At 32.3% G+C, this 26,629-nt stretch overlaps 1 protein-coding gene across 1 annotated transcript in view; it reads left to right on the top strand.

Annotated features, from left to right (window-relative positions):
* The window catches only part of SWT1 (SWT1 RNA endoribonuclease homolog), a 165,765-nt gene that overhangs the window by 39,005 nt on the left and 100,131 nt on the right, over positions 1–26,629 (top strand). The window contains exons 9-13 of the mRNA XM_077156787.1: positions 4,647–4,792; positions 6,223–6,386; positions 8,405–8,543; positions 11,915–12,063; positions 15,923–16,107. Coding sequence (XP_077012902.1) covers positions 4,647–4,792; positions 6,223–6,386; positions 8,405–8,543; positions 11,915–12,063; positions 15,923–16,107 — 783 coding nt within the window. The remainder of the gene's footprint in view (positions 1–4,646; positions 4,793–6,222; positions 6,387–8,404; positions 8,544–11,914; positions 12,064–15,922; positions 16,108–26,629) is intronic.

Consider the following 26,629-nt stretch of genomic DNA (forward strand, 5'->3'; position numbering starts at 1 on the left):
TATTTAAGACCATTGTTTTTAAAAGTCTTGGTATGTTCCAGGTCTCGTCCTCCTCATTGATGGTTTTGAATGCTTTAATCTTTTCTTTTGCCTGATGTTAGAAAGAAAGCTGTACCTGAAAGAGCACAAACATTCATCCAGTTGTGGAGAAGAAAAGGATTTATTCACAATCTTACAAGAACAGACACATAACCGGAAAATAAACGATAGCTGGCACTCCAAGCAATAGAATGCCACAGATTTTATACCCTAGGCCTTGTACACAGGTCTTTCCCCTGTTTCTCTGTTGATTGGATACTCCAGAAGTTATAGCCTATCTGGATAGTCTAACAAATTCAAATTTCCTTCCTAAAGTTCCTGCTTTTGATTACACTTTACATTTCAGTGACCCTGGCCGTTATTTATTTTAACTTGTTTCTACCTATATAAGGATTTGGTGCCAAGTCTAGGCTTGTATCAGAGGCTCTCCCCTTTCCCTGCCTGCAAGACCAGTTCAAGCTGTCTTGGAGCTCTTTGTTTAGTAAGTTCTGTTTCTCTCGTCCTGTACCATCTTGTATGGAAGCTAAAATCAATTTTATTCTTATACCTGAGCTATTACTTCCTGTTTTGTTTTTGGTATGTTTTGTAATCTCTTTTGGAAACTGGGACATTTTGATATTTTACTGTGTTATCAGCAAAATTTACACTTTGAGGCACCTGATCCTTGAGCTTGTGTCCAGCTAGTGTTATGACAGAGCTTCCCTTGAATGAAGCTCTTGATGAGCTGCCTTCTACATGCAGGGCAAGTTCTGAGATGGTAAATCATCAGACAAATTGGGCCAGACATACATGCTCACATTATGTGCAAAAGGTTTACCTGCTAACCCTGGAACAGACACCAGGGATCTTCACTGTTGTGCAGGCCAGCCAGGATGCCAAGATCCTACCTTTTAGGTACTTACTTCTTAAAAAAATTTTGAAACTCAGCCTGCTATTGCAGATCTTTAACTGTTCTCTGGAGATTTGAGAAAGATGTTTTTGCCACTTCTTGCTGGTTGTTCAGAGTTCTGTGGGTGGATGGAACCCTGAAGCATCTCCCTCTGCTTTGTTGAGGGGGGACCATTTATTTATTTGTTTATTTTTATTAGAGGAATTTGTGAGTGTATATAACAATCATTCATAAAAAATTGGATTCCCACCACATTATTAATATCTTGCATTGTTGTGGAACATTTCTTACAATTGATGATAGCACATTTTTATAATTTGTGCTACTAACTGTAGTTCAAGATTTAATTTAGGGTTCACTTTTGTGTAGTGCAGTTCCATGGATTTTCTTTAAAATTTTTATTCTGTTGCAATGTGTACAACCTAATATTTCCCTTTTATCCATATTTAGATATATATTTCAGTACTTTTAATTATTTTCACAATGTTGTGCTATCACCACCATCTATATCCAAAACATTACCATTATTTCAAATAAGAATCCTGTGCATTTTAAGTTTAACTTCTCATTTCCTATGCCCACCCTATCCCCTGGTAAGCTGTATGCTAGATTCTGACACTATGAGTTTTTTTATTCTAAATAATTCAGATCTGTGAGATCATATAATAATTTGTCCTTTTGTGTCTGGCTTATTTCATGTAACAGCATGTCTTCAAGGTTCATCCATGTTATTTTATGTATCAGAATTTTATTTCTTGTTATATCTGAATAGTATCCCTTGTGTATATATATATACTACATTTTATTTATCCACTCATCAGTTGATAGGCACTTGGGTTGCTTACATCCATTGGTGATTGTGGATAATGCTGCTAAACATTGGTGTACAAATATCTGTTCAAGTCCCTGCTTTCAATTCTTTTGAATATCTACCTAGTAGTATTGCTAGATCCATATGGTAATTCAATACTTAGCTTTCTGAGGAACTGTCAAACTGTCTTCCATAGTGACTGCACCATTTTACATTGCTACCAGCAATAAATGAGTGTTCCAATTTCTCGTATCCTCTCTACACTTGTTACTTTATCCTTTCTACATTAATGGGTATAAAATGGTATCTCATTTTGGTTTTTATTTGCATTTCCCTGGTGGCTAATGATGTTGAGTATCTTTTCATGTGCTTTCTGGTCATTTGTATATCTACTTTGGAGAGATGTCTATTCAAATCTTTTGTCCATTTTTTAATTGGGCTGTTTGTTTTGTTGTTGAGTAGATGAATTTCTTTATAGAGTCTGAATATTAGACCTTTATTGGGTATGTACTTTCTAAATATTTTCTCCCATTGTGTAGATTATTTTACTTTCATGATAAAGTCCTTTGAGGTATAAAAGTTTTGAATTTTTATGAGGTCGCTTTTAACTGTTTTTTTTCCTTTCCTTGTTTGTGGGTGTAAAGACTAAGAAATTATTGCTTAACACAAGGTCCTGAAAATGCTTCCTACATTTTCTTCTAGGAGTTTGATAGTTCTGGCTCTTACATTTATATCTTTGAGCATGTTGAGTCATGAATATATAAGGGTAAGGTAGGCATCCTCCTTCTCCTGCAAAATGGAGATCCATTTTTTTTTTTTTTTGCCTCTTTCACTCACCTTTCTCCTTTTGGGATTATAGATTTGCGCTATAGTAGTCAGTCTTCAAGATGACTCCCAATGATCCCTGCCTCCTGGTAGTCATGGTCCCATATTGTGCCAGAGTTGGCTGTCTGTGACAGTAGCATTCATCAGAATAATGTATGTCACTTCTGAGATTAAGTTTTAAAAGACCATGCTTCCTTTTTGGGTACTCCCTTACTTCATCCTTTCTCTTGTATCAATTGCACTGTCAAATAAGTTGTCATGTTGTGAGCAGCCTAATGGAAAGACCAGTACAGTAAGAAGATGAAGCCTCTGGGCAGGTGCCAGTGAGAGACTGAGGCCTGCCAACAACCATCTGAGTGAGCCCCAAATAAGCCTTGAGATGGCTTGAGCCTCATTGAAAGACCCTGGGCCAGAATCATCCAGTTAAGCTGCTCCCCGGATTCCTTGATCTTAGGAACTGTGTGAGATAATAGATGTTTCTTTTATTAAGCTACTAAGTTTTAGGGTAATTTGTACAGAGCAGTAGATAACTGATACATTCATGTATGATAGACTGTTTGATATTATCCCACTCTGTTTTGATTTATTTTTAACCCTTTGTTATTTTTTTGTTTTTTTTCCACTTTTGGTCATTTTCTGCTGACCTGTCTTCAAGTTCATTGTTTTTTGTGCCTGCCTAAGTCTACTGAGGAGACTGTCAAAGACAGATTTCGTCTCTGTTATTGTTTTTTTCTTTTCCTTTTTCTTTTTAATTTCTAACAATTCCATTTAATTGTTTTGTACAGTTTTCATGTCTCTGTTGAAACTATCCATCTGATTTTGCATGCTGTCCACCTTTCGTTAGAGCCTTTGTCATGTTAATTTAAATTATTTTAAAATTCCCTGTTAACTTGAACATCTGTGTCATATCTGAGTCTGGTTATGTTGATTGCTTTTTTACTCTTAGGACTGTGGTGCTTTTTCTTGTCTTATCTGGCAAAATATTTATATATATATATATATATATATATATATATATATATATATATATATATATTGGGGGTGGTTGGGGGGTGGTTTACCAGCTGTGTCATTTCCTTCTTTCCAAGTTTCCACCTTAACCTTGGTATTCTGGCCATTTCTGAACCTTCTCTTCTGACATCTCAAACCACTAAAATTGTGACTTTCTGTCGTCCTAAGCTGTTGATGAATTGGGAAAGGCAAAAGGATACAGTCTTGTAGTTCACACTAGTACATTTTTTGTGTCATGAGGGTAGAGTCCCTCCAGTTTCTGCCTACATTTTGTTGATCTCTAGGGTCTTCACATACTAATTTTTTTCCTTTTGGTCCAGATTTTGTAATTGTCATATGTGGGAGAGTTAATCTAACCAAGCTACTCTGCCATTAATAGAAGCTAGAAACCTGCTGGGATCCAGAACAATAATTTAATAAATACAAATGTGATTATGTTACTTTCCCATTGAAATCCTTAAATAATTTTCCATTTATTAATGCCTTTACTTTTTTTTCAGTAGTCTCTCACATACTGGCCTCATACACTGTGCTCTGATTACACTGGCTTCTTTCAAGGAACCACAAATTCACCTTATGTGTTTTGTACTCACACCAAGGAAAATTTGTGAAACCCTGCTCTGTGTAGGGTTTCTTACTATCGTTCTCTATTTATACTTATTTCTCTTTGACTTATCATATTCCTTTCAGATCTAGCTCCCACTTATCAGGCATAACTTTGGACAAGTTACTTAACCTCTATGCTTCAGTTTCCCCAATTCTGAAATGGGGATAAGGTTAGTACCCATAGCAAAGATTTGTTTTTATGATTGTACAGAGTAATATATCAAATGCATAGAACAGTGCCTAGATAAGGTGAATAGTTAATAAATGTTAACTATTACTACCCAAACTCATGTGATATGACTCCATTGTGTGCTAATTTATTTGTCTTCTCCATTTTTAAAAGTTGTTGTCCTTTGTTTATGTACTTGTTGAGATCACCAACCTTTAATTAGATCTCATGTATTTTGTTGCCTGTGCTTTATCTTATAAAACTAAAATATTTTTCCCTCCTCACCCAAACCTCAGGGATGATAGAAATTTAAGAAATAAAGGCCTAATAAGTGGTGTGAAGTCACTCAGTAAAGAAGAATTGCGTGCAGAATTATTACGCTTATCTCTGAATTCAGAAGTGTGTCATCATCCTTGTGTTTCTAAGCAACAGTCGAAAGCAGGTAGTATACTTACTATGAATAATTAGAAATATATCCTATCTTATAAGCTAAGATTATTGACATTTGGAGTTAGTAAATTTTCACCTTCTGTATTTAAAATAATATCAAGTTTGTAATATTTATGGACATGTGAATGGGAGAAATAATTGACAGTTTTGATAATCTAAAAAACACATAATTAACATTGCCTTCTATGTATACTTTTATGTACACCTGATATCTTCATAGTCTCTGTGTGCATGCTGTCTTTTTTGTTGTTGTTTTTTTTTTGCTTTTGTTTTGGCCCGTGCAGGCGGCATGCTGTTTTGTAACTTTCAAATTAATAATAGCTACAAGAAATACTCATTTGAGGTAGAGAGAATTTTTTAGTTTCTTTTATAAAGTTAATTTTATATTTATAACCTTCTATTGATAAAATAAAAATTCACACAGCAATAGAGAAACTTTATAGGACTCTAGTTGACTTAGTCTTTAAAATTTTATTTTAAACTAATAATCAAAGAAGATAGAGACAATACCATTATTTTATCTTTTTTTTTTTGCCAGAAGAATCTGTTCTGTAGCTTAATATTTGATAGAATATTTTAATATATTTGAAATCACTTAGAAACATATATTACTCTTTCCCTCTGTGGGGAAAAGAATTAGTGAAGTCTCCAATATTATATTTACTTTTTGTATAATCTGTTTTTACACATATATACTATTTATTTGCCCTTTTTGGTAATAACTTTTCTTTTGTCATAACATTCAAAATGGAGTTTAGAAAAGTAACAGAATATTATAGTTTATGATTTTTCATTGGTAACATGCTTTCAGTTTACCCATTTATTACTGTCTTAAGTCCTCAGTATTTGTTTTTGTGGAGATAAATCATTTAATATTTTTAATTTTGCCATAAAGAAATAGTTTTTCAGGTATCAAAATAGTAATGTTAATAAAATAGTAAAAGCTCTTTTTTAAAGGGAGGGTGTAAAGGTGGTTAAGCCAGAGATTTTGGTCCTTTCGAAACAATACATGTGGACTGAAATTAGAAGAACATACTATTTTTGGAAGACAGTCCACCTTGACCCATAGTTTTTGGTCCTCTGTTAGAAATAGATCCAAGGCATTCTTGTAATTTTTCTCCTTTTTAAAAATAGTAAGTTAAGATTTTAGTTAAAATATCACACATTTCTTAGATTTTTCTATTAAGAGTAAAAAGGTAATGTATTGCTAATATTATATGTATGCTGCATCTAAAACAGCTATTATAGAGGTACATGTTTCTTAATACTGTTTTATAAATAAAATATTGGTTTGTTTTCTATGTATTTCAAATATTGATTATATATATAAAGTGTTAACTATTTATGCCAAATACTAATTTATGGATGTAAAACGTTTATTATCAATGCTCTAAATAAAGCCTATAACTATTTGTTTTAAAGATGCACCTCTCTTGAAAGAGAACTATGAAGAAGAATCTACAAATTCTGTACTATGTATTCTACTTGAAAGCATCATATCTGATCTTGAAAAATCTCTTGGAACAGCTTTATCTTCAATATTAGAAACAGAAATGAAAATTGCTTTTGGCAACCTCTGGATGGAGGTGATTATTTCAGTTCTACTAGTTGAAAATTTCTTTTTTATTGCTGAAGATTTATTATTTTTAAAAATATATATTGTATACAATGCCATAAACTTCATTGTAATAATCTATAGCACATTAAATTTTTTCTTGAAATAACTTTTTTAAAATTAACTGATAAACATTTCTTAAAGGTTAGGACTATATATTTTCATTCGTTTCTTCATTTAACAAATATTTGTTGTGTATCTTCTATGTTAGACAAACTGTCCCCATGAGCTTATATACTAAGGAAGAAGGGAATATATAAACAACAAACAAATATATTAAATGTGTGCCATATGGTAGTAAGTGTTCTAGTTAAAAATAAGATAGGAAAGGAGATAGGAGATGCTGGAGTAAGATGTGGTCAAATCAGGCATAATAAAAAGGTAACTTGTATATAAAGACAGAGACCAGTGTGGTTGGAATGAATAAGAAAGAACAAGGGTAAAATATGCCATCAGAAAAGTAAGACATGGCTAGATTGTATAAAATCTTGCCAGGCATTGTAAAGATTTACTCTGACTTTTGAAATGAAAAGCTAGAGGAGTCATGTGATCTGATCTTCCTTTTAAAAGGATCATTCTAGGTCCTCTATAGAAAATAGTCTGCAGGAGGGTGAAGAGTAAAACTGAAACCTATTTATACAGGTGGGCAATCACAGTTGTGGTCCAAATCCAGGCTACCCTCTGTTTTTTTCAATAAAGTTTTATTGAAACATAGCCACATTAATGTGTATTGTCTTTGGCTGCTTCTGTGCTACCATTGGCAGTCCAAATTGCAGTAGAAACCAGAGGGCTCTCAAAGCCTGAAATATTTGTATCTGGCAATGTATTGAAAAAATTGCTGACCCCTGGCTTAGAAAACTGTTTCAGTAAGTCGGGTAAGAGGTAATGGTAGCTAGAAACCTGGTTGGTATTGATAGCAAATAGTCAGATTTTAGGCATATTTTGAAAGCAAGGCTGCCATGTTTTGCTGATGGATGAGATGTGGCATGTGAGAGAAAGAGAGGAGACAAGGATGACTTCAGGGTTTTTTGGACTGAGCAACTAAAAAGATGGAGTTACTGTTTGGCGAGATGGGATTTGGATATGTTAAAAAAGTCACCATTCTTGGTAACTTTAAATTAGAAAGTAAAGAAGAATATTATAGAGAGTTTCTTCTGGCTGGGAGACTTTGTAAAATGAATTCCGAAAACCTCATATTTAATTTAATTTGAGTCAAAATATGTAAAATGAGGAATTCTAATATGTTCAGAAATAGAAATGTATATTTTGGCTTATGTCCTGTAAGTATGAGAATCATAATATAAATTGCATGATATCAATAAGATATTTTAAATTTAATTCACATTTTTCCAGAAATCACTAAAAGACTACATTTGGCATTAGAGGCCTTTTCTAGTACAGTTTTTGTTGCTGTTCACATTCATAGTTTAAAGAACCATTATTGTCCATCAGTTTTAGCTTATATCCATTCCAGATATTCAGTGGGAATGTAATAACTATCAATATTTTTGTGATATATTTTCTACTTGATTACTTGCTGAGTATTGATCAAAATGATGAACAGTGGTCAGAAGGTGTTAGGAAGGTTGACTTTAATTGTGTAATTCATAGTAGAGTCAAGGAATGTCATTACATGTAAATGATTCAGAGAAAGGAAATGCTGATGTATAGAACTAAATGAACAATCTTCTTTATAAATGTGTTTTTTGCAAGAGTGTGACAAGTGTCAATTATATTCAACAACTTTTTTTCTATATTTGTCTTTTTTCTTCAGTTTTATGAAATAGATTGAATGCCTTATAGTTATGGGCATTACTATAAAATTACAATCAGAACATCATTGGCTTTTAATAAAACATTTTAATTTAAAAAGAACTCAAATGACTGTATTTTGCCTAGAAATATATGTAGGAATTCCTAAATAAGTATTATTTAATGATAGAAATAATAAAAAGTCACAGATGCTGATTTTTTACTGAAACTCTTTAGATGCTGTACTTAAAACCACCGTGGACGCTAATACATTTATTACAGTGCTTTAAAAAACACTGGTTGGCTGTATTTGGATTAGTTATGGAAAAGAACTTACTTTTAATCATTGAGAGTCTATATGAAAATCTCTGTAAAGGTATGAGTCATTTTATTTCTCTCTTTAGCAACATTGTGTTAAAATTTTGTCAAACTAGCAGGTATGTTCCATGGGATATGAAATTGAACGTATAAAAATTTGTCAATTACTTCTCAATTACTTATACTTCTAATTCCTAAAAGGAATTTGTGGCAGCTCAGTGAATTTATACATTTCATATGGCTTGTGACTATAAATGGCATCATTGTTGATGTTCCTATATATCATGACTATATCATTTTTAGTAATGTTTACATTTAAAACATTTTAAACTGTATTTCACAGTTTATTCAGGTATATGAATAGAATTATTTTGATTTTTTTCATTTGACACTATGATTAATCCAGATTTTGAGCACATTTCATATATTCATTTTTAAAATAGTATATCACAATTTCCATATAAACCTGGATAAGGAATAAAAAACCACTGGTTTTGTGCACGGTGCATTATAGAACTGGAAGGGGCCAAGGGAACCACTTAGTAGTTTTTAAACTGTTGCACAGCCCTCTCAGGTGCCTCTGGGAGCCCACAGATCAGGGGTGAAGAAATTGATGGGGAGCCTGGTAGGTGATAGGCATTTGAAGCTCAACCCCAACTTTAGCCATAGTAACTCCCTTTTATCTGTCTTATATATTGAGATTCCGTATAAGATTTGAAAAAAAAAAAAAGTGTCTCTGCCAAAAAGAAAAAGATCAAATATTATTTGATCAAGAATTATCTTTTTTGTTTTTTAATCAAGAAACAAACTCTGAGAAAGTAATTTGTCCGGAGTCAAACAGATAGATTTGTCTTGTTATACTTTAACAAAGCAAAATGTCACCGTTATTAAGATGTTCAGCTGGTTCTTGACTCTTTTTCAACACCAAAGTGTTCTCTTCAGTATATTATTTCATGTTTTTAGTTATGTCTAATCTACTTCTAAAAAGTATCAGTGGTAGCTTATAGTAAATAACTTAAGTTCAAGAGGATATTAATTAGGTCTAAAAGCAGAAAAGCCAGGTAATGAAGAATAAGGAGGATGATTTTACCAAAGAACATATGCAAACAGTTATTACAGCACTTGAGTACAGATTTTAACACTAAGCTTCCTGGACATTAAGACAATTAAAAAAAGAAAAAAGGCACATTCCATTGTAGGTGTAGCAGTTCTCTCATATCCTACCCTTGAAGTGCAAACTTTGAAAATGGTTTTCATGTTACGTTTCTTCATCCAGTCATGGTAGGCATTGGATGAATATTTGTTTTAAAAAATTACCAATTCTTTTTTAAAGAAAGTCACTTTACCGGTATTGCCCTTTCCTGTAAAAGTATTGCTTATTGGGGATATTACATAGGTACATGGAAGAAAATATTGAACAATGTCTTCAAGGTAGTTTTACAAGATAAGCATTTTTTGTATCTTTTACTAGGGTCATAATTTAGTTCTCTTAAGAGAAAGTTCATAAACCATACATGATCTTAAAGTTCATTTTCAAAAATGGGTTATGAAGTTGTTTTTTTTTTGCCCCATGAGCGGGCATTGTCCTGCTCTTATTCACAGCTTGGAGGTGGTATCTGTAACTAGCAATGGGGGGAAAAGTGAAGAGGTGGTTTCTTCTAAAACCATTTTTGGAATCAATGTGTGCATAGTTTTTTGATCATTGATCTAGAAGAATCTTGTACCTAATGTTCAGTGACTTATGAAAAATATGTAATAGAATTATAGAAGTACCTTCTGCTCTAAAATAACTTTGTATTAGAAAAATCAGTTTACAATTTTGTACACTATCTTTTAATAGTATCTTCACCTGTTGAATTATATGTCTGTGTTTAACTTCTATATACCAAATGTTTTTTCCTTATGTCAACTTATAGATATTTGTGTGAAAAATGACTAGTAGTTTTTACTGACTTTGTAATCCGTATTACTTTTTGCCAAAATAATTATTTTCCTTATGCAAGCAGTGAACTATTTCAGTCATATAAATTTTTTATGTTGTCTCTTTAGACTGATCCTTTTCCCCATTAACTTAGTAAATAATTTTAGTAAGACAGAAATCAAAAGGTGAATTCAAGGATATAAAGCCTTGTTGAGCATAGACTATAGAAGCTCCCTTAAAAGAAGTTGTGCCCAATTATATCTCCCTTAGGAGATTTACTAGCTTCACCAAATCTATGTGTAGCATCTCTCTTTTCCCACAGGAATTTAAACTAGTCTTTGTCTTCGAAAACCTAAAAGTGTTCTTGTAAGGAATTATATGTACATACAGAAATATGTAAAATGAAAAGGAAACCAGAAACTTAGCTGCTGATGACACGTTAGAGTGTCTGAATGCTGTGGAATTACTTATTAAAATGTACTTTTTATTTTCACTTGAACTTTCAGTTTTTCACTAGCAAATATACTTGTTACTGAGTTATACAGAGGAAGTATTTTTTTTTTCACTTATGGTGCCAGTGAATAAACATGCTGGTTGTTTCACAATGTAACAGAGTCACTAAAAGTGAAACATTAAAACTAAAACAAATAAACATGGTTGCATGGTTATGCAGCTTTTGAAACTGTAATGTTACTTTCTACCTTAATAGTGGGGAAAATTTTTTATGCTTTGAGTTTTTATGACATTAGGAAGAGAGTTACTTAACATCATTTTTCATCACTTTTAAAATCTTTGAAATAATTGTCACCACCTTTCCTAATTAATTTGGGAACTTAATGTAAATAACTTTTATTTCCTTGGGGGAAAATTATTATACCTTCCAATTATTACTTGTGGATTATCTTACTTTGCAGATTTACAGGGAAAAAATCTTTTAGCTTCTTTTTTGCTTCTCACTTTTCCTCAAATTATTTATTCTTTGCTGAAGTTGTGTTTGTACACACAGAGACAACAAATTATTTTTTAAATAAATCTATTAAGTTTAATGTAACAGAATTTGAAGGTAAATCACTACATGACCACTGAGTTGATTGTGAGAGGTACTTCATTTTGTGCTTGCCACTAAAGTATGACTTCTGCTTCCTTGACAGTCATCTGTGAAACAACCTCAGCTTTGTAAATCAGTGGTGTGATCGTTTGATGATTCTCTTTTCTTGAAGAGTGTAGTGTTCTTTCATTTTATTTTACTTTGAAATTGATCATGTTGAGAGAACTCATGGATTCTTAATATAGAGTTACCAAAATTGACTCCAAGGACTTTGTCTATAAATAAGAGTACTATAAAATCAAAAAATTGATTTTACACTAGATGGATATTTGGAGTAGTGTGTAGGTATAAATGTATGCTCTTCTTAAATTTAGTAATTAATATTAAATTAGTTTTCCAGACATTCATGTATAATGACTTGCTCTTACATATTTTTTCTTTCTAAATTTTTTGTAACCAGCTAGTAATGCAGTGGATTTTACAACAGCGAAATTCTTGCTTCAGGATTCTAAAAGTTTGTTACATGCTTTCAGTACACGGTCAAATTATGATGGTATTCTTCCACAGGCTTTTGCTCAAATAAACAAACTGCTCCAAACATTCGCAGAGGTAAGATACCTTTGGAATGCCTTTGTTATTTAGTAATTTACTCCTGAATTCTAAATTCCCATTTACTGTCTTAGCAAGACATTTATAAAAGTGAATGGCACAGAATCTAGTATCCTTATTAGTGCTTTCCCTTACCACTTCACATTAGTGTAATGGATTGAAACAGCCTTTGCTGTTTCCAGGATTAAGGCAGTAAAGTCTTGTACCTTTATTTTGTGTAAGAGACAATTCATTGTCTAAGTCATCCAGGAAAATTGTGATTTAGGTTGGGCCTTTAATACAGACTTTCAACAAGAATTGTTTTGTAGAATACATTGCATTTGATATATGTCCTAAATACTTAGTCATGTGTCAGTAACTTGAGCAACTAAAAAATAATAATAATAAATTACCAGAAAAGACATAGACTATCTAAATAGAGTGTTAGAAAAAAGCCCTCCAAAATAACTTACCAAGTGTAGAAAACCAGGAAAGGAGAAATATTCATTATTTATTTACTTCAAAAAAGAAAGACTTCCAAGAGTGCCTGCCCATGTAAAAAAAAAAGACTTCCAAAAAACTAAAGTGGAAATATAACATTACCATTTTCCAGATTTTTATATAAAAGGGGTGAGAATAGAAAAGATGTGTTTCTCTTTTACCAGTCTTCAGCTACCAAAAAAATAGGACTTGCTCTGCTATGATAGAAAAGTTGGTCTCCCTAATAAGCTTTACACTATGTGCCTGTGTGCCATAGGATCTCTCACCTTGACTGGTGTTATTTAAATCTATTATTTAACCTCTCTGAGACTCAATTTCCTGTTTGTAAAATGAGTATAATAATAATCCCTGCTTCCCAGAATTGTCATGAGAATTAAATAAGTTAGTATTTGTAAAGTACTCCCTAGCATATAGTATGTCCTAAATAAGTGCTTGATAAAGACATCCATTTGTATAATTGTATACACTGTTGTTTGAGAACTAAGGAAAAGAGGCATTAGGTAAATGCTGAACTTAATTTTTAATGTATGACTTAAGAAACTCGTCTCAGGACAAAATACGTCTTTCCATCCATGTGGGATTTTTTGTTTGGTTTATTTTTTAATATTTTAATTGACAAAACAACATACAAGCACAAGCATTCTTAACATACGAACAATCCATACTTGGTGTACAATCAATGGCTTACAATATCATCACATAGTTGTGTATTTATCACCATGATAATTTCTTAGAACATTTGCATCACTCCAGAAAAAAAAAGAAAAAAGAAAAAACTCAAACCATACCCTTACTCTTCCCTCTCATTGTGCAAGTATTTCCCTCTACCCAATATATTTTAACCTTTGTTCCCCCTATTTTTTTTCTATACCTCTTACCACTCCCTTTCATTGATCACTAATATTTCAATCTACTCAATTTATTTTAACATTTGTTCCCCCTATTATTTATTTTTTATGCCATATTTTTTTTACTCATCTGTCTATACTGTAGATAAAACATCCATGTATTTTTGTTAGGTTTATAATTTAAGATAAATAGACAAAAATGGGGAGAATCATCTCTTCTTTTTTCTTCCTGCCCCAGAATATAGAGAAGCTAATATTTGCATTTACAGTTGCAGAGAGATCATATTCGCATCCAACAAATTCCCTATTCTAGGTGGAGATCACTGCTCTCCCGCTTCTTCCATGCTTATTTTTCTTTTTTGGCTTCCCTATTTCATAGAGCTATTTGTTTGCATTACTATATCAATGAGGATTAAGTGCAGTGGTGAGGAAGGTCAAATCCTGTCCATGCCATTTAGCATCTCTGTGACTTTGCATGAGTTGCTTAGCCTCTCCATGCCTCAGTTTCCTCACTTATAAAATATGGGTAATCACAGTATCTGTCTCAAAGTGTAGTTGTAAGGATTAAGTGGGCTAATAAGTATAGAATTCTTAAAAGATCCTGTAAGGAGTAAATGACCAATAAGTAATGACTGTTATTACTAACAATCTTGGAAATTTATTTTTTATTTAATGTGCATGAACAACCCATGAAACTTAAAAAACCCATGAACCTAACTTTTGAAATTATTATTTTATCAGCAAGGAAGCATAAGCCTAGAGAAATGGAATGATTTATTTAAGCTCACAAAACAAGTTAATAAAGCCAAGACTAAAAGCCAGGTCTTTAAACTCATAGTTAAAGCTTTTCTTTCTATCAGGCATTTTTTTCACCATTTATGAAAATTTTTCTCCCAATATGCCCTTTTTAAAATCACTTGAATCAATAGTAAAGCTTTCTCACTCTGCCTTCAAATATGCTCCAGTCTGTTTCCATACTTTATTTTGAAAGACCGTAAGTTATCATTTGCTTCATAATTATCAAATCCTTTCCTCAGTCTTCCCCCCTGTTCTTAGCCTTTCTTCAGCACTTGATGTTGTCTACCCTTTCTTTCCTGAAACCTGACTCCTTTGGTTTCTATTGCTATTGTATCTGATTCTTCCCCTATCTCATTGATCTCTCCTTTCTTTGCTAGTTTCTTCCTTTCGTCCTCAAATTGTCTATTCTTGACCTTCTTTTTTGCTATATTCTTCCGCTTAACACTTTTATCTACTCTAAAGCTTGTGTCTGTGTGGATGATTCTCAGCAGTACCTTTTAAGGTATAAATCCGCATTATCCCATTACATGCTAGATATCTTCATCTAGATGTCTTTTTATATCTCAGACTCAAAAATATCTAAAACCAAACTTATATTTTCTTCCATTTCTTTTCCTTACCCCCAACAAGCCTTTCTTCTTGACTTTACTACATGCTATCCATAAAGACTAGAAACAGAAATAAATGCATATTAAGTGGTTTAATGGTCTTACTTTACAATATATGATATACTCAGTGTGTTTCCCTTTATCAGAACTGCATAGTTCAGTGTTTTCAAAATTGCAATGAATATGGCATATTAAAATAACATTTACATCTATCTCTCACATGTATTTGAGATGTGTTTTTTCAAATTATTTATGTGTTTGATTTTTACTGAATAAAAATATGTCTTTACATTTCCCTGGAGAAGTAATCACAGGGGTTGCATCTATTTAAAACGTGCACATACATATATATACATGTATTTGCAGACTTTATGGCTACCTTGAATTTCAATTATGTGTACCATTATTCTTCTAGGCTTATATCTTTAAACAACTGTAGGGTCTTCCTAACCCTGTATCTAGTCTTTGGTCAAATCTATACTTGCTCTTTTTAATAGTTCTTGCATACATTTTATTTTATTCCACTGTCTTTTCCTACTTAACTCAAATTCTCAGGACTCCTCTCCTGGATTATTTCAGTATCTTCTAATCAGTCTTCCTGTCTCTACTTTCTTCTCTTCTAATTTGTCTTATCTTAAAGTGCAGTGCTGAGCATATCATTGTCTATGTTAGAAAAACATTCAGTGGTTCATCGTTGCTCATAACAGTATAGCATAAGGCTTAAATTCTATCCTGTTTTTTTTTTTTGTCTTTACCAGACTGTAAGATGCTTGGAGATTAGACAATACTTTATTGTCTTCATATTCTAAGTGTCCTTTATCTAGTTCAATACCATAAGTGTAGAAGTGTTCAAACAGTATTCTTAAATTGACATTAGCATGTTAGCTAAATATAGTCACTATAATAAATAGGTTGGAGTTGCAATTTGAATTAAATAGAAAAAGAAAATGTCTTTTCCAGCTCTGTTTCCAGCCCTGTTAAGGTAATGTTCTGTACATAATAGAGGAAAAAGAATAGCCAAAACTTCCTGGAAAACTAAAACATGTGTAAGGACAGTTGACGTTCTGTTTTGTTCATTTACTAGAGAAGGACTAGCTGCATCTTCTGCAATTCTTATTTCCATAGGTCAAAACAAAATTTAAGCCAAATCTTTCAGAAAACTTAATGGGTCCAAAGCAGGAAGATACTTCTTCAATGAAGTCTAATAACCAAGAGATCACTTTTTCCTCGGGTTCTCATCTCCAACTTAACAGACATCAAGAAATCTGGTCTATCCTAGAGAATGTTTGGATTGTACTGTATCAGAACAGGTACTGTATCTCCAAAAAAGTTAAATTCTAAAGTTATAAGTTTGCTTTTCTTTAGGGTTTTCCATTATTGCTGTTAATCATTGAATAGTTTAGGGTTTGGGTCATGAATTTAATGGACTTGTCTTATTGAGGGCTATATTATTAAATTGTACCTTAAGTACAATATTCCTTACCTAGGATCATGTCAGAGTTAGGTGGGAAGTTTTAGAAATATATATGCCTTAGCCCTCTCCCTTAGATATTCTGATTCAGAAGGATAGAAGTGAAGCTGAGGAAGTGCATTAAAAACAAAACAAACAAAAAACCTCTCTAAGTGACTCGGTTGTAAAACCCTGGTTGAGAAGCATTGCTTATATATGAAATAATCAATGAAAAGTCACAAATTAGCAGGATACAGGGCCTTAATAAAATAAAAAATAATTTAAGAAAGACCTGTCTAGATGAGGGGGAAATCTGGCATGTAGGATTTTTTAAAATAAAAATAAAGAAATATTTTTCTTACTTTCATACACATAAACATAAAATATTCTGGTCTTGATGAAATGAAAAGAGAGAGACCATTTGTGAATAATTCGTCAAATATGGTGCTGCTGAAATACCTTAAAAAGAACTTTAAACAACTTGATTTTTAGTAGGACAATATCTGCTCCCTGCAAATACTTTTCCCCAACCCCATAATGTTTATTTAATTACTTTGCCATGCATGCTTTTTTATCGGGTGACTTTAGTTCACAGATCCAGTATACCTTTTGTTTTTGGTTAAGATATTTTGTATTTCCACAAGATATCTAGTAATCTATTCTAGATAATCACAAGAGCAGGAGAGTTAATACTCCACTTAAGCATCTATCCTGAACTGACCATCTATTACAGCATTGTAGATTTGAGTCACGTTTTTAGTCCTTGGCTATAATTTTTTAAAAAATTCAAATTAGTAACCTATTGTTCTTGTTTGCTAGCTGCCAGAATGCGATATACCAGAAACAGAACAACTTTTAAAAGGGGGAATTTATTAAAGTTGCAAGTTTACAATTCTAAGACCATGAAAATGTCCCAATTAAAACAGGTCTAGGGGCGGGCCACAGTGGCTCAGCGGGTAAGAATGCTTGCCTGCCATGCCCGAGGACCCGGGTTCGATTGCTGGTGCTTGCCCATGTAAAAAAAAAAAAAAAAACAGGTCTATAGAAATGTCCAATTTAAGGCACCAAAAAAGGCCAATGAAGTTCACGATTTCTCAACTGGAAAGGCACATGGAAAAATGGCTATGTCTCCTAGCTTTCTCTCCAAGCTTCCTTTTTCATGATACTCCCCCCCCCCCACCCCGTAGTTTCTTTCTTCCTCTCCAAAGGTCTCTGGCTGCATGGGCTATAGTGGTTCGTCTGACTCACTCCAAAAGTGTTTCCTCTTTTACAGGATTCCAGTAAACTAATCAAGACCCACCTGGAATAGGTGGGTCACATGTCCCTCTAATCCAAGGTTAATACCCACAATTGGTTGTGCCACGTCTCTGTGGAGATAATCTAATTAAATTTCCAACCTACACTACTGAACAGGGATTAAAAGAAAGGGCTGCTTCGATAAGGTGGGTCAGGATTAAAACATGGCTTTTCTACAGTACATAACCCTTTCAAACCGGCACACCTATTATGTGACATTATAGTCTGTCATACTAAAGAAAGAACTTACCTGGCACATAAGCTAAAGAAGACAATGTTTACAAATTTGTACTTTCATATGAAGCAAAACTTGTATTTGTTTTTTCCAGTGTTAGCACGTTCTTTATTTTTCTGGCTAATCAGATATTCTGGTTAGCATAAAATAACCATATATACCAGACAGAAATTATATACTACTTTCAAAATAAAATAGAGTAAAACTGTATCTAAGATATTTTAAACTTCTTTTCATTTAAAAAACATTTGAGTATTTTATGTATCTTAGAGCTAACCTATAATAAGCATGCATTCATGTTGAGAAACTTCTGGATAATAGAATTTACATAGTAGAAATTCAGTAAGTAAAAAATGCTTATTTGCTTTATCAGTATATATATTTATTGAAGGCCTACATCATTGTTTCTCAAACTTGGTTGTGTTCCAGAATCACCTGTAGAACTTTTTCAACATATTCATGCTTGGATTTATCTAGTGATGCTTATTCAGAGGTCTGAGATGTGATGTGCATCATTGCTCACATTAAACTAATAGAGAATTTATGCACAACTATAAATGCTATTTTCCTGCCCTGTCTTCTAATTGTGGTTAAATAATCAGTCATAAGTTTATAGCACATCATATCATGTTTTTAGTCTCATTTTCTTTATAGGAAGGTTGAATGTAAGATACTATTGATCATTCAAGGTTGAAGAAAAATCTTTCCAGTTATTTCTCATTCAAGCTTCTGAGACACTATTTAAACTGCATTCTAAGTTTTCAGGGGCAACTGTAATAAATGTTCTGCCTTTTGCCACTATTCTGTATGACTCAGAATTTTATTAACACTGTGAATACAAGAACAATAAAGAAATAAATTAGTTTTGACAATTTCTTCATTGATTATTTATAAATTGACCATTAATAACTAATTTCATAATTTATTTTATAGTCACTAGTTGAGTGAGCCTGACAATAGTTTGCAATTGTCATCTATAACTCTGATTTGAAATGTTTCTTTTGAAAACCACCTCATTATCTGTAGTCTGATTTTATAATAAAGTAAATGTGCATTAAAAATTCACCTTAATAATGTTGATTTGATCTATTTTGCATATTGTTGCACATTTTATGTAAAAAATTATTTGAACAAAAAGGTTTTGCATCTTAAAAAATGGCTCCTATGGGCCATTTTTTTTCATTTAAAATGAGAGACTTGATTTAAGGTTCTTACATATTCTGAAAATTCTGAGTTTAGATTTTAAGCAATTTATTTGATATAGCATATGTTCCTTTAATTTGATTTCAACTTTTGATTCTTCTTTCCTGAAGAATGTTTTACTCATTCCTCTAAGATGCATGTTAAATAGAAATATGGCATTTAAAGTTTTACCAAAGATTTATCAAACTGTTTACTTTGTATATTACAAATAGCTGGCCATTTTATGCTCCAACTCTCATTTTTAAAAAGCTTAAAATATTTTTTATTAACCAGTGTATATCCACAAATTTCTTAGGTTTTCCTCATAATCTTTCTAGATTTGTCAGAATGCTTTTCCTCCTATAGTAGGGCCCTTTTCTTTTCAGTATGTGAAAGCATCTTATTTTTAGTTGCTTTTGTTTTGTTTGATGGTCATTGCTGTGTTATACCTAGTTTACAATACTCAGGAACCTGGTATGAATATCTGAGATAACTTTTACTTCTTTTTTCTCTATCCGTGCAGACAGTATATGAATATGTAACTGCTGATTTGGGGAACTTTGTGGGGCATGTCCAGTTGCAATATATGGCAATATAAACTTTACTCTAAAAAGACCTGTACAAGAAATCTGTTATTTTTAGAGCCCTGTCAGTTTTTTCAATTTAGTTCAGTGTTAGGCGTTTTTACATAATTTGTTTATAATAAAATTTTGTAGATTTTTACTGAAAAAGATAATTATGATTATTTGAGAGCAAAAATGGAAAATAAAATATATTAAATATTAAGTTTTGTGGGTAATATATAACTTGTACCATTATTTTACTTTATATTCCTTTTTGTCCTTTTCAAAAGAATTTTGTATACTCATTAAACTACTTCAGGAAAACATAGTCTTTATGTTTGAATGTCACTGTACTCAACTTCTTTTTGCAAGTCAGTGTGCTTTATCATTAAGAGGAGGTTTGAAACGTACTATAAGTAGTACAATAAATTCTCACTTCAGGCTTCACAGATTCAGTTAACAAAACAGCTATCATATCCATAGGAACTTGTAAATATCTTTCATCCTTACTGTTACTGTTTTGCAGGCATATTTTACTTACTTGCTGTATGTGTGGAACCCAAGACAACCACCTTACTTAATTCTCAGGGATAGCTTTCAGTCAACCCCTAAGTAAATTAGCATGTAGACCATTCATTATTGTTTTTTTATTTAGCCCAGATATTTTTGAGCACATGTATATTTAAGCAATCATGTATAGACAAATAGATATTAATTTATAGGGAGAGAGGTATGTATTTCAAACTTATTGCACTAAGGCAAAAATCAATGATATTTAAATGAGATTTAAGAAATTCCAGAGCAGATTCTCAACCCTAGAGGTAGATTTAGATCAAATATGCATTCATTCATTCATTCAGTTAATCAGTCAGCAAACATATATTGATCATCTACTATATGCTAGGCTCATTTCTAGGTACTAAGAAAATATCAGTGAGCAAAACAGACCAAAATCTTTCATTCTCATGGTGAAAGGGGACTAAAATATAAGTAGGATATCTAAACAGTCTAGAAACAGAGGATAAGCTTATCTTTGAATAGTGTGTTAGTTACATTTTAAGAAATTATCTATTAGAGGAGTTGTAGGTTTGCAGGGAAATTATACAGAAAGTACAGAGTCCCCATATACCTCCCTATCCCATGCAGTTTGCCCTATTATTAACATTTTATGTTAGTGTGGTTCCTTTGTTGTAATTGATGAAAGAATATTACTGTAATTATATTATTAACTGTAGTCCATAGTTTACATTAGAGTTCACTTATTTTGTTGTATAGGTCTCAGGTTTTTAAAAGATTTTAACTTTGATACATATATAAGACCTAAATTTCTTTTTTAACAACTTTTAAGTATACAATTCAGTGTTGTTAAATACATTCTCAATGTTTTGTTGCCATCACTACCATCCATTACCAAAACTTTTCCATCAGCCCAAACAAGCTCTTTAACAATTAAGCATGAACTCCCCATTCCCCATGACCATCCTTGACCCGTTAACTGATATTCTGATTTTTAATTCTGAGAATATGCATAATTCTAATTATTTCATATAAATGAAATCATATGGTATTTCTTCATTTTTATGTGGTTTATTTCATGCACCACAAAGTCTTCAAGGTCCATGTTGTAGTATGCATCAAAACTTCATTTCTTTTTATGGCTGAATAGTCCCTTGTCTGTATATTCATTTTGTTTATCCATTTATCCTTTGATAGACACTTGGGTTGTAGCCAGCCACCTTTTGGCAATTGTGAATAATGCTTCTGTGAACATCAATTTGTAAATATGTGTTTGAAACCTTACTTTCAGTTTTTTTGGGTATGTACTTAGAAGTTGAATTTCTGGGTCATATGGTAATTCTATACTTAACTTTTTGAGGAACTGCCAAACTATTTTCCACAGTGGCTATACCATTTTACATTCTGACCAACAGTGTATGAGGGTTCCTCACCAATGCTTATTTTCCTTTTTTACTTAAATAACAGCCATTCTAATGGATTTAATTAGATTTAACCTTTTTTACTTAAATAACAGCCATTCTAATGGATTTAACCATTCTAATGGTGTTAATTTACATTTCCCTAAAGGCTAATGATGTTGAACATCTTCTCCTGTGTTTATTTGGCCATTTGTATATCTTTTTTGATCAAATATCTGTTGAAGTCCTGTGTCCATTTTTAAACTGGGTTGTTTTTATTGTTGAGTTGTGGTTGACTGTGTATTTTGGATATTGAACCTGATCAGATATATGATTTTCAAATATTTTCTACCATTTTCTTGCTTGTTTTTTTCATTTTCATGTTAATGACCTTTGATGTAGTCACATTTTTCTATTTTTTTCTTTTGTTACTCGTGCTTTTGGTGTGTAAGGTCAAGAATTCATTATCTAATGCAAGGTCTTGAAGATGTTTCCCTGTGCTTTCTTTTAGGAGTTTTTAGTTTTAGTTCTTGTATTTAGATCTTTGATCCATTTTGAGTTAATTTTAATATGTGGTGCAAAGGAAGATCTACTTTTATTCTTTTGCATATGGATATGCTGTTTTCCCAGATCCATTTGTTGAAAAAGACTGTTCTTTCCCTATTGAGTAGACTTAGTACTGAAAATCAGTTGGGCTCACTTCTGTGCCTCTCTTTGCACCTGAGAAAATGACAGAGCAGCCACCCAAGTCAGTGACGTGTGTAACATTTATCAATCACCCTTTGCAGAAGCAGTGTTCAGAAATCTTGTGACTGATCAAAATATTTCAGAATATTGGAGGATACTGTCTCAACATCCAATTTGAGATAGGAAACTCTCCTGATTATGAAGGGCAAAGTTACATGAAGAAGCATGATATTCCTATGAATCATGTTTCCTGGCAGGTTACCAAAAGATGACTTTATCACACTTGATTATATACTGTATATGAATGAAAGCAGTCTGAGAGATTTGAATAGAAAAGTTAAAAACTGCGAAGTGAAAATTGAACTACTTGGGAGCTCTGAGCCACAAAGACAACTTATTATTGAAGATTCCTATTATGGGAGTGACTCTGACTTTGAGATTGTGTACCAACAATGTGTTCAGTGCTGCCAAGCAATTTTGAAGAAGTCACAGTAAAGCTGCATCCATTTATTGTTGAAAGCCAACATTGATTAACATCTTTACAGTGATGTTCTAGGTTCTAGGTTTTTCAGTGAATCAGTGTGTTAAAAGTAATGTTTCACATCTCAAGGCCACAACTTTTTTTTGAATTGACTATTGTTTCTTATTTAAAAAAATAATTGTAATTAGAATTCAGTGTTGTGTTTGGCAGAAAAATTAATAAAAACCTTTGGTTCATACTGTTTAATGAGGTACATTAGACATTCTTTAAACAATTGTACCTCTTATCTTACCACAATTAGAAAAACAGTGGAACAAGCGAAGTAGTAAAACCACAAAATACGATGTTTTATTTGTGTTTTGTAACAATCTTTCCAGTGTTTAATCTTAAGGCACTAATCCAGTGGTGGCTAGCATTTTCCTATTCTTAATTATGATCTCAGTAAATAATTAAAACTTCATGTTCAAGCCCAAGTCAATATGGAGCCCATTGAGACTTTTAAAAAATCTACCTCTTTATTAAGTCAATAAGTGTAACTTGATGGACAGATGTTCTCTATTCACTTATACTACCTCTCTTTTTACCCCAGGACCTTTTATTATAGGAATTCACCATCTTGATTGGAAGTATTTTGATTCACACACACCCACAGTGCACACTTGTAGGTTAAAAGAATAGGAAAGAGAATGATTTATGGAATAAATTTTTAACATCATTCTTAATTTTTATCTAGTTTATTTTATGAGGAAGTCAGGTTTTTTGTTCCCATTTGGACCACTTTCCCTCTGAAAATTTAATTATGTCCAGAAATGGCACTGTATGCTGTTTTATCTTATGCTAACTTTGACAAATATGTCTGTTTTATAATAAGCACACATAATTCAAATGTCAAATAATAGATATTGGCTTAGATGTGGAAAAGTAGTTTAGAAAATTAGAAAAAAGAGAAATCTGTTATATTAAAATCCTTGAATAATATGTTGTGTTCTTTTATCAGTGTTTCATTTATAGGAGAATATAAGTAATTTCTGCATATTTTGAGATAACGAACTTCACATTCATTTGGTTATGTACCAGAAAATGTCTTCAAAACAAACAGGTGTATAAAAATACAATTGAGATATATTAATAATCAGTTGGCCATAGATAAATGAGAATTTATTTCTGAATTCTCAGTTTGATTCCATTGGTCTGTATATTTGTCCGTGTATCATTTCTTTGTTCCAGTATCATGCTGTTTTGATTGCTATCTTTGTAATAAATGTGAGTCCTCCAACTTTGTTCTTCTTTTTCAAGATTTTTTTATTTTGGCTATTTGGGGCCCTTGACTACTTCCGTATAAATTTGGTGATTGGCTTTTCCATTCCTGCAAAGAACGCTATTGGAATTTTGATTGGGATTGTGTTGAATCTGTAAATTATTTTGTGTAAAATTGACATTTTAACAAAAGTCTTCCAATACATGAACACATATTATTTTTCCATTTATTTAGGTCTTTTTGAGTTCTTTCAGCAATGTTTTATAGTTATCCATGTAGAAGTCTTTAACATCCTCTGTTAAATTTATACTTTGATTTTTTATTCTTTCAGTTGCTGCTGTAACTGTTAGTTACATTTAAAAATCATATGCCAATGTGTCTTCTTTGACCTTCAGATAGATTTTCAGATTAAGTGCCTCTGAATTTAAACCATGAATCTACTTTTATAATGTAAAATGCCCAAAAAAATCTAGAATCACATAGAAAACGCTGTGTTTATTGTGTTTTCATTTTCAGTCTTTTCAGGCATTCTGATTATGTCATATGGTGATAATTTTTAAGAGGAAAGAAGATACAGAGGATGAATAGGGATATGGTTGAGTTGAGGAGTGAAAGTTACAATTTTAGAAAGAGTATTTAAGGAATCTCTTACTATAAAGGTGATATTTGAGCAGATTCCTAAAGGAGATGAGGATGGGAACAATGTAGTTATTTTTATGAAAAGCATTCAAGATTGTGGAACAGAAATTGTACAGACTCTGAAGAAACTTATCTGCTATTGCAGTGAACTGTAAGAAGGCCATTGTGGCTGGAGTAAGGTGAGCAAGGAGGCAGAGTGGGAGAAGATGAAGTGGGGAGTAGGGTGTGCTGATTATATAATGGCTATGATAAGGACTTGGGGCTTTTATTGCTTTTACTGTCAGTGAGATCAAACACTGCAGTTTTAAGCAAAAGATAATAGGACCGGACTTGTTTTATAAAGATTGTTCTGCCACATTCAGAATAGTCTGTAATGACAAGGGTGAAGTAGGAAGGTCAGTTAGGCATCCATTGTGATAATTCTGGTGAAAGACGATGGTGACTTGATCCAGGATAGTTGTGATAGAGGTGGTAGGAAGTAGTCAGGTGACAAATATTTTAAAGGTAGAGCCAACAGGGTTTGCTGATGCATTGTAAAGGATAAGAACAATAGGTATTGAAATCATAGCAATAGATGACTGTTCAATCCTATGACTGTGTGGTTATTCTCATCCTCGTCTAAATGACTCTTGCATTCTGTCATTTAGAATAACCCTACGAGGAGGAGCTTTTAGAGTCCTGATACTTTGGCTCATTAAATGTTTACCTAGAGTTTATAATTCTATATAACAATTAAAATAGAAGTTTTTTTGGATATTAGCATCAAGTATGTGGACTTTTGATTTACTGATTGCTTTCCTGGAATATTCACACATACATACATACCCAACACAAGTTTGCAGGTGTACCTAGAAACAGGGATAGGAATTACTATGAATAATAATAATGCATTTTTCTGTTTTGTAAACATATTTTCTTCTTGCTATATTCCTATTTTTTAAAAATGTCTATGATGACTAAGCATTAAATGTATAAAATTTTTAACAAGATAAATATTTTAAAATAGAATGTTTATAATTTTTATTTTTATTTTAAATATAAATGCACAATAATTGGTTGTATATTATACATTAGCAATGAACTATCCAAAAAGTAAGTTAAGAAAAAAAATTCAACTACAATAGCATTCAAAAAACAAAATATTTAGTAAATTTAACCAAGGAAGTGCAATACTTGAACACTCAAAGCTGCAGAACGTTGCTGAAAGCAATTAAAGAAACCTAAATAAATGGAAAGACATCATGTTGATGAATAGAAAGACTTATTAGTATGGTTTAAATGGTAATACTCTCCAAAGCAATCTATAGAATCAGTACAGACCCTATAAAAATTTCAGCCTTTCTTGCAGAAATAGAAACGCTAATCCTAAAAGTTCATATGGAACTGCAGTTGACTCCTAATAGCCAAGACAATCTTGAAAAAGAAGAACAAAGTTGGAGATATCATACTTCCTGATTTCAAATTTACTACAAAGCTATGTATTCAAAAAACTGGGAAAAGGATCAACATATAGCTCAATGGCATAGAATTGAGAGTCTAGAAATAAATCTAACATTATGATCAATTGATTTTTGACAAGGGTGCCCTGACCATTCAATAAGGAAAGAACAGACTCTTCAACAAGTGATGCTGGACAAACTGGATATACACATGTAAAAGAATGAAAGTGGACCCCTATCTCATACCATATTCAAAAATTAGCTCCAAATGGATCAATGGCCTAAACCTGAGAGCTAAAACCATAAAACCCTTAGAATAAAACATCATTAGCCACTAGGGAAATCATAACCACAATGAGACACCCACTAGAATGGCTATCATTTAAAAGAAAAAAGGAAAATAACATGTGTTGTCAAGGATATGGAGAAATGGAACTCTCATACATTGCTGGTAGGAATGTAAATTGTTTAGTTTCTATGGCAAATGTCTGGTAGTGTTCTAGTTTGCTAGCTGCCAGAATGTGATGTAACAGAAACAGCGGCTTTTAAAAGGGAGAATTTATAAAGTTGCAAGTTTACAGTTCTAAGGCCATGAAAATGTCCCAATTAAAGTAAGTCTATAGAAATGTCCAAATTAAGGCACCAAAAGAGATTACCTTCACTCAAGAAAAGGCCAGTGAAGTTCA

The sequence above is a fragment of the Tamandua tetradactyla genome, chromosome 4, assembly GCF_023851605.1.
Source record: "Tamandua tetradactyla isolate mTamTet1 chromosome 4, mTamTet1.pri, whole genome shotgun sequence".
Classification (NCBI taxonomy): Eukaryota; Metazoa; Chordata; class Mammalia; order Pilosa; family Myrmecophagidae; genus Tamandua; species Tamandua tetradactyla.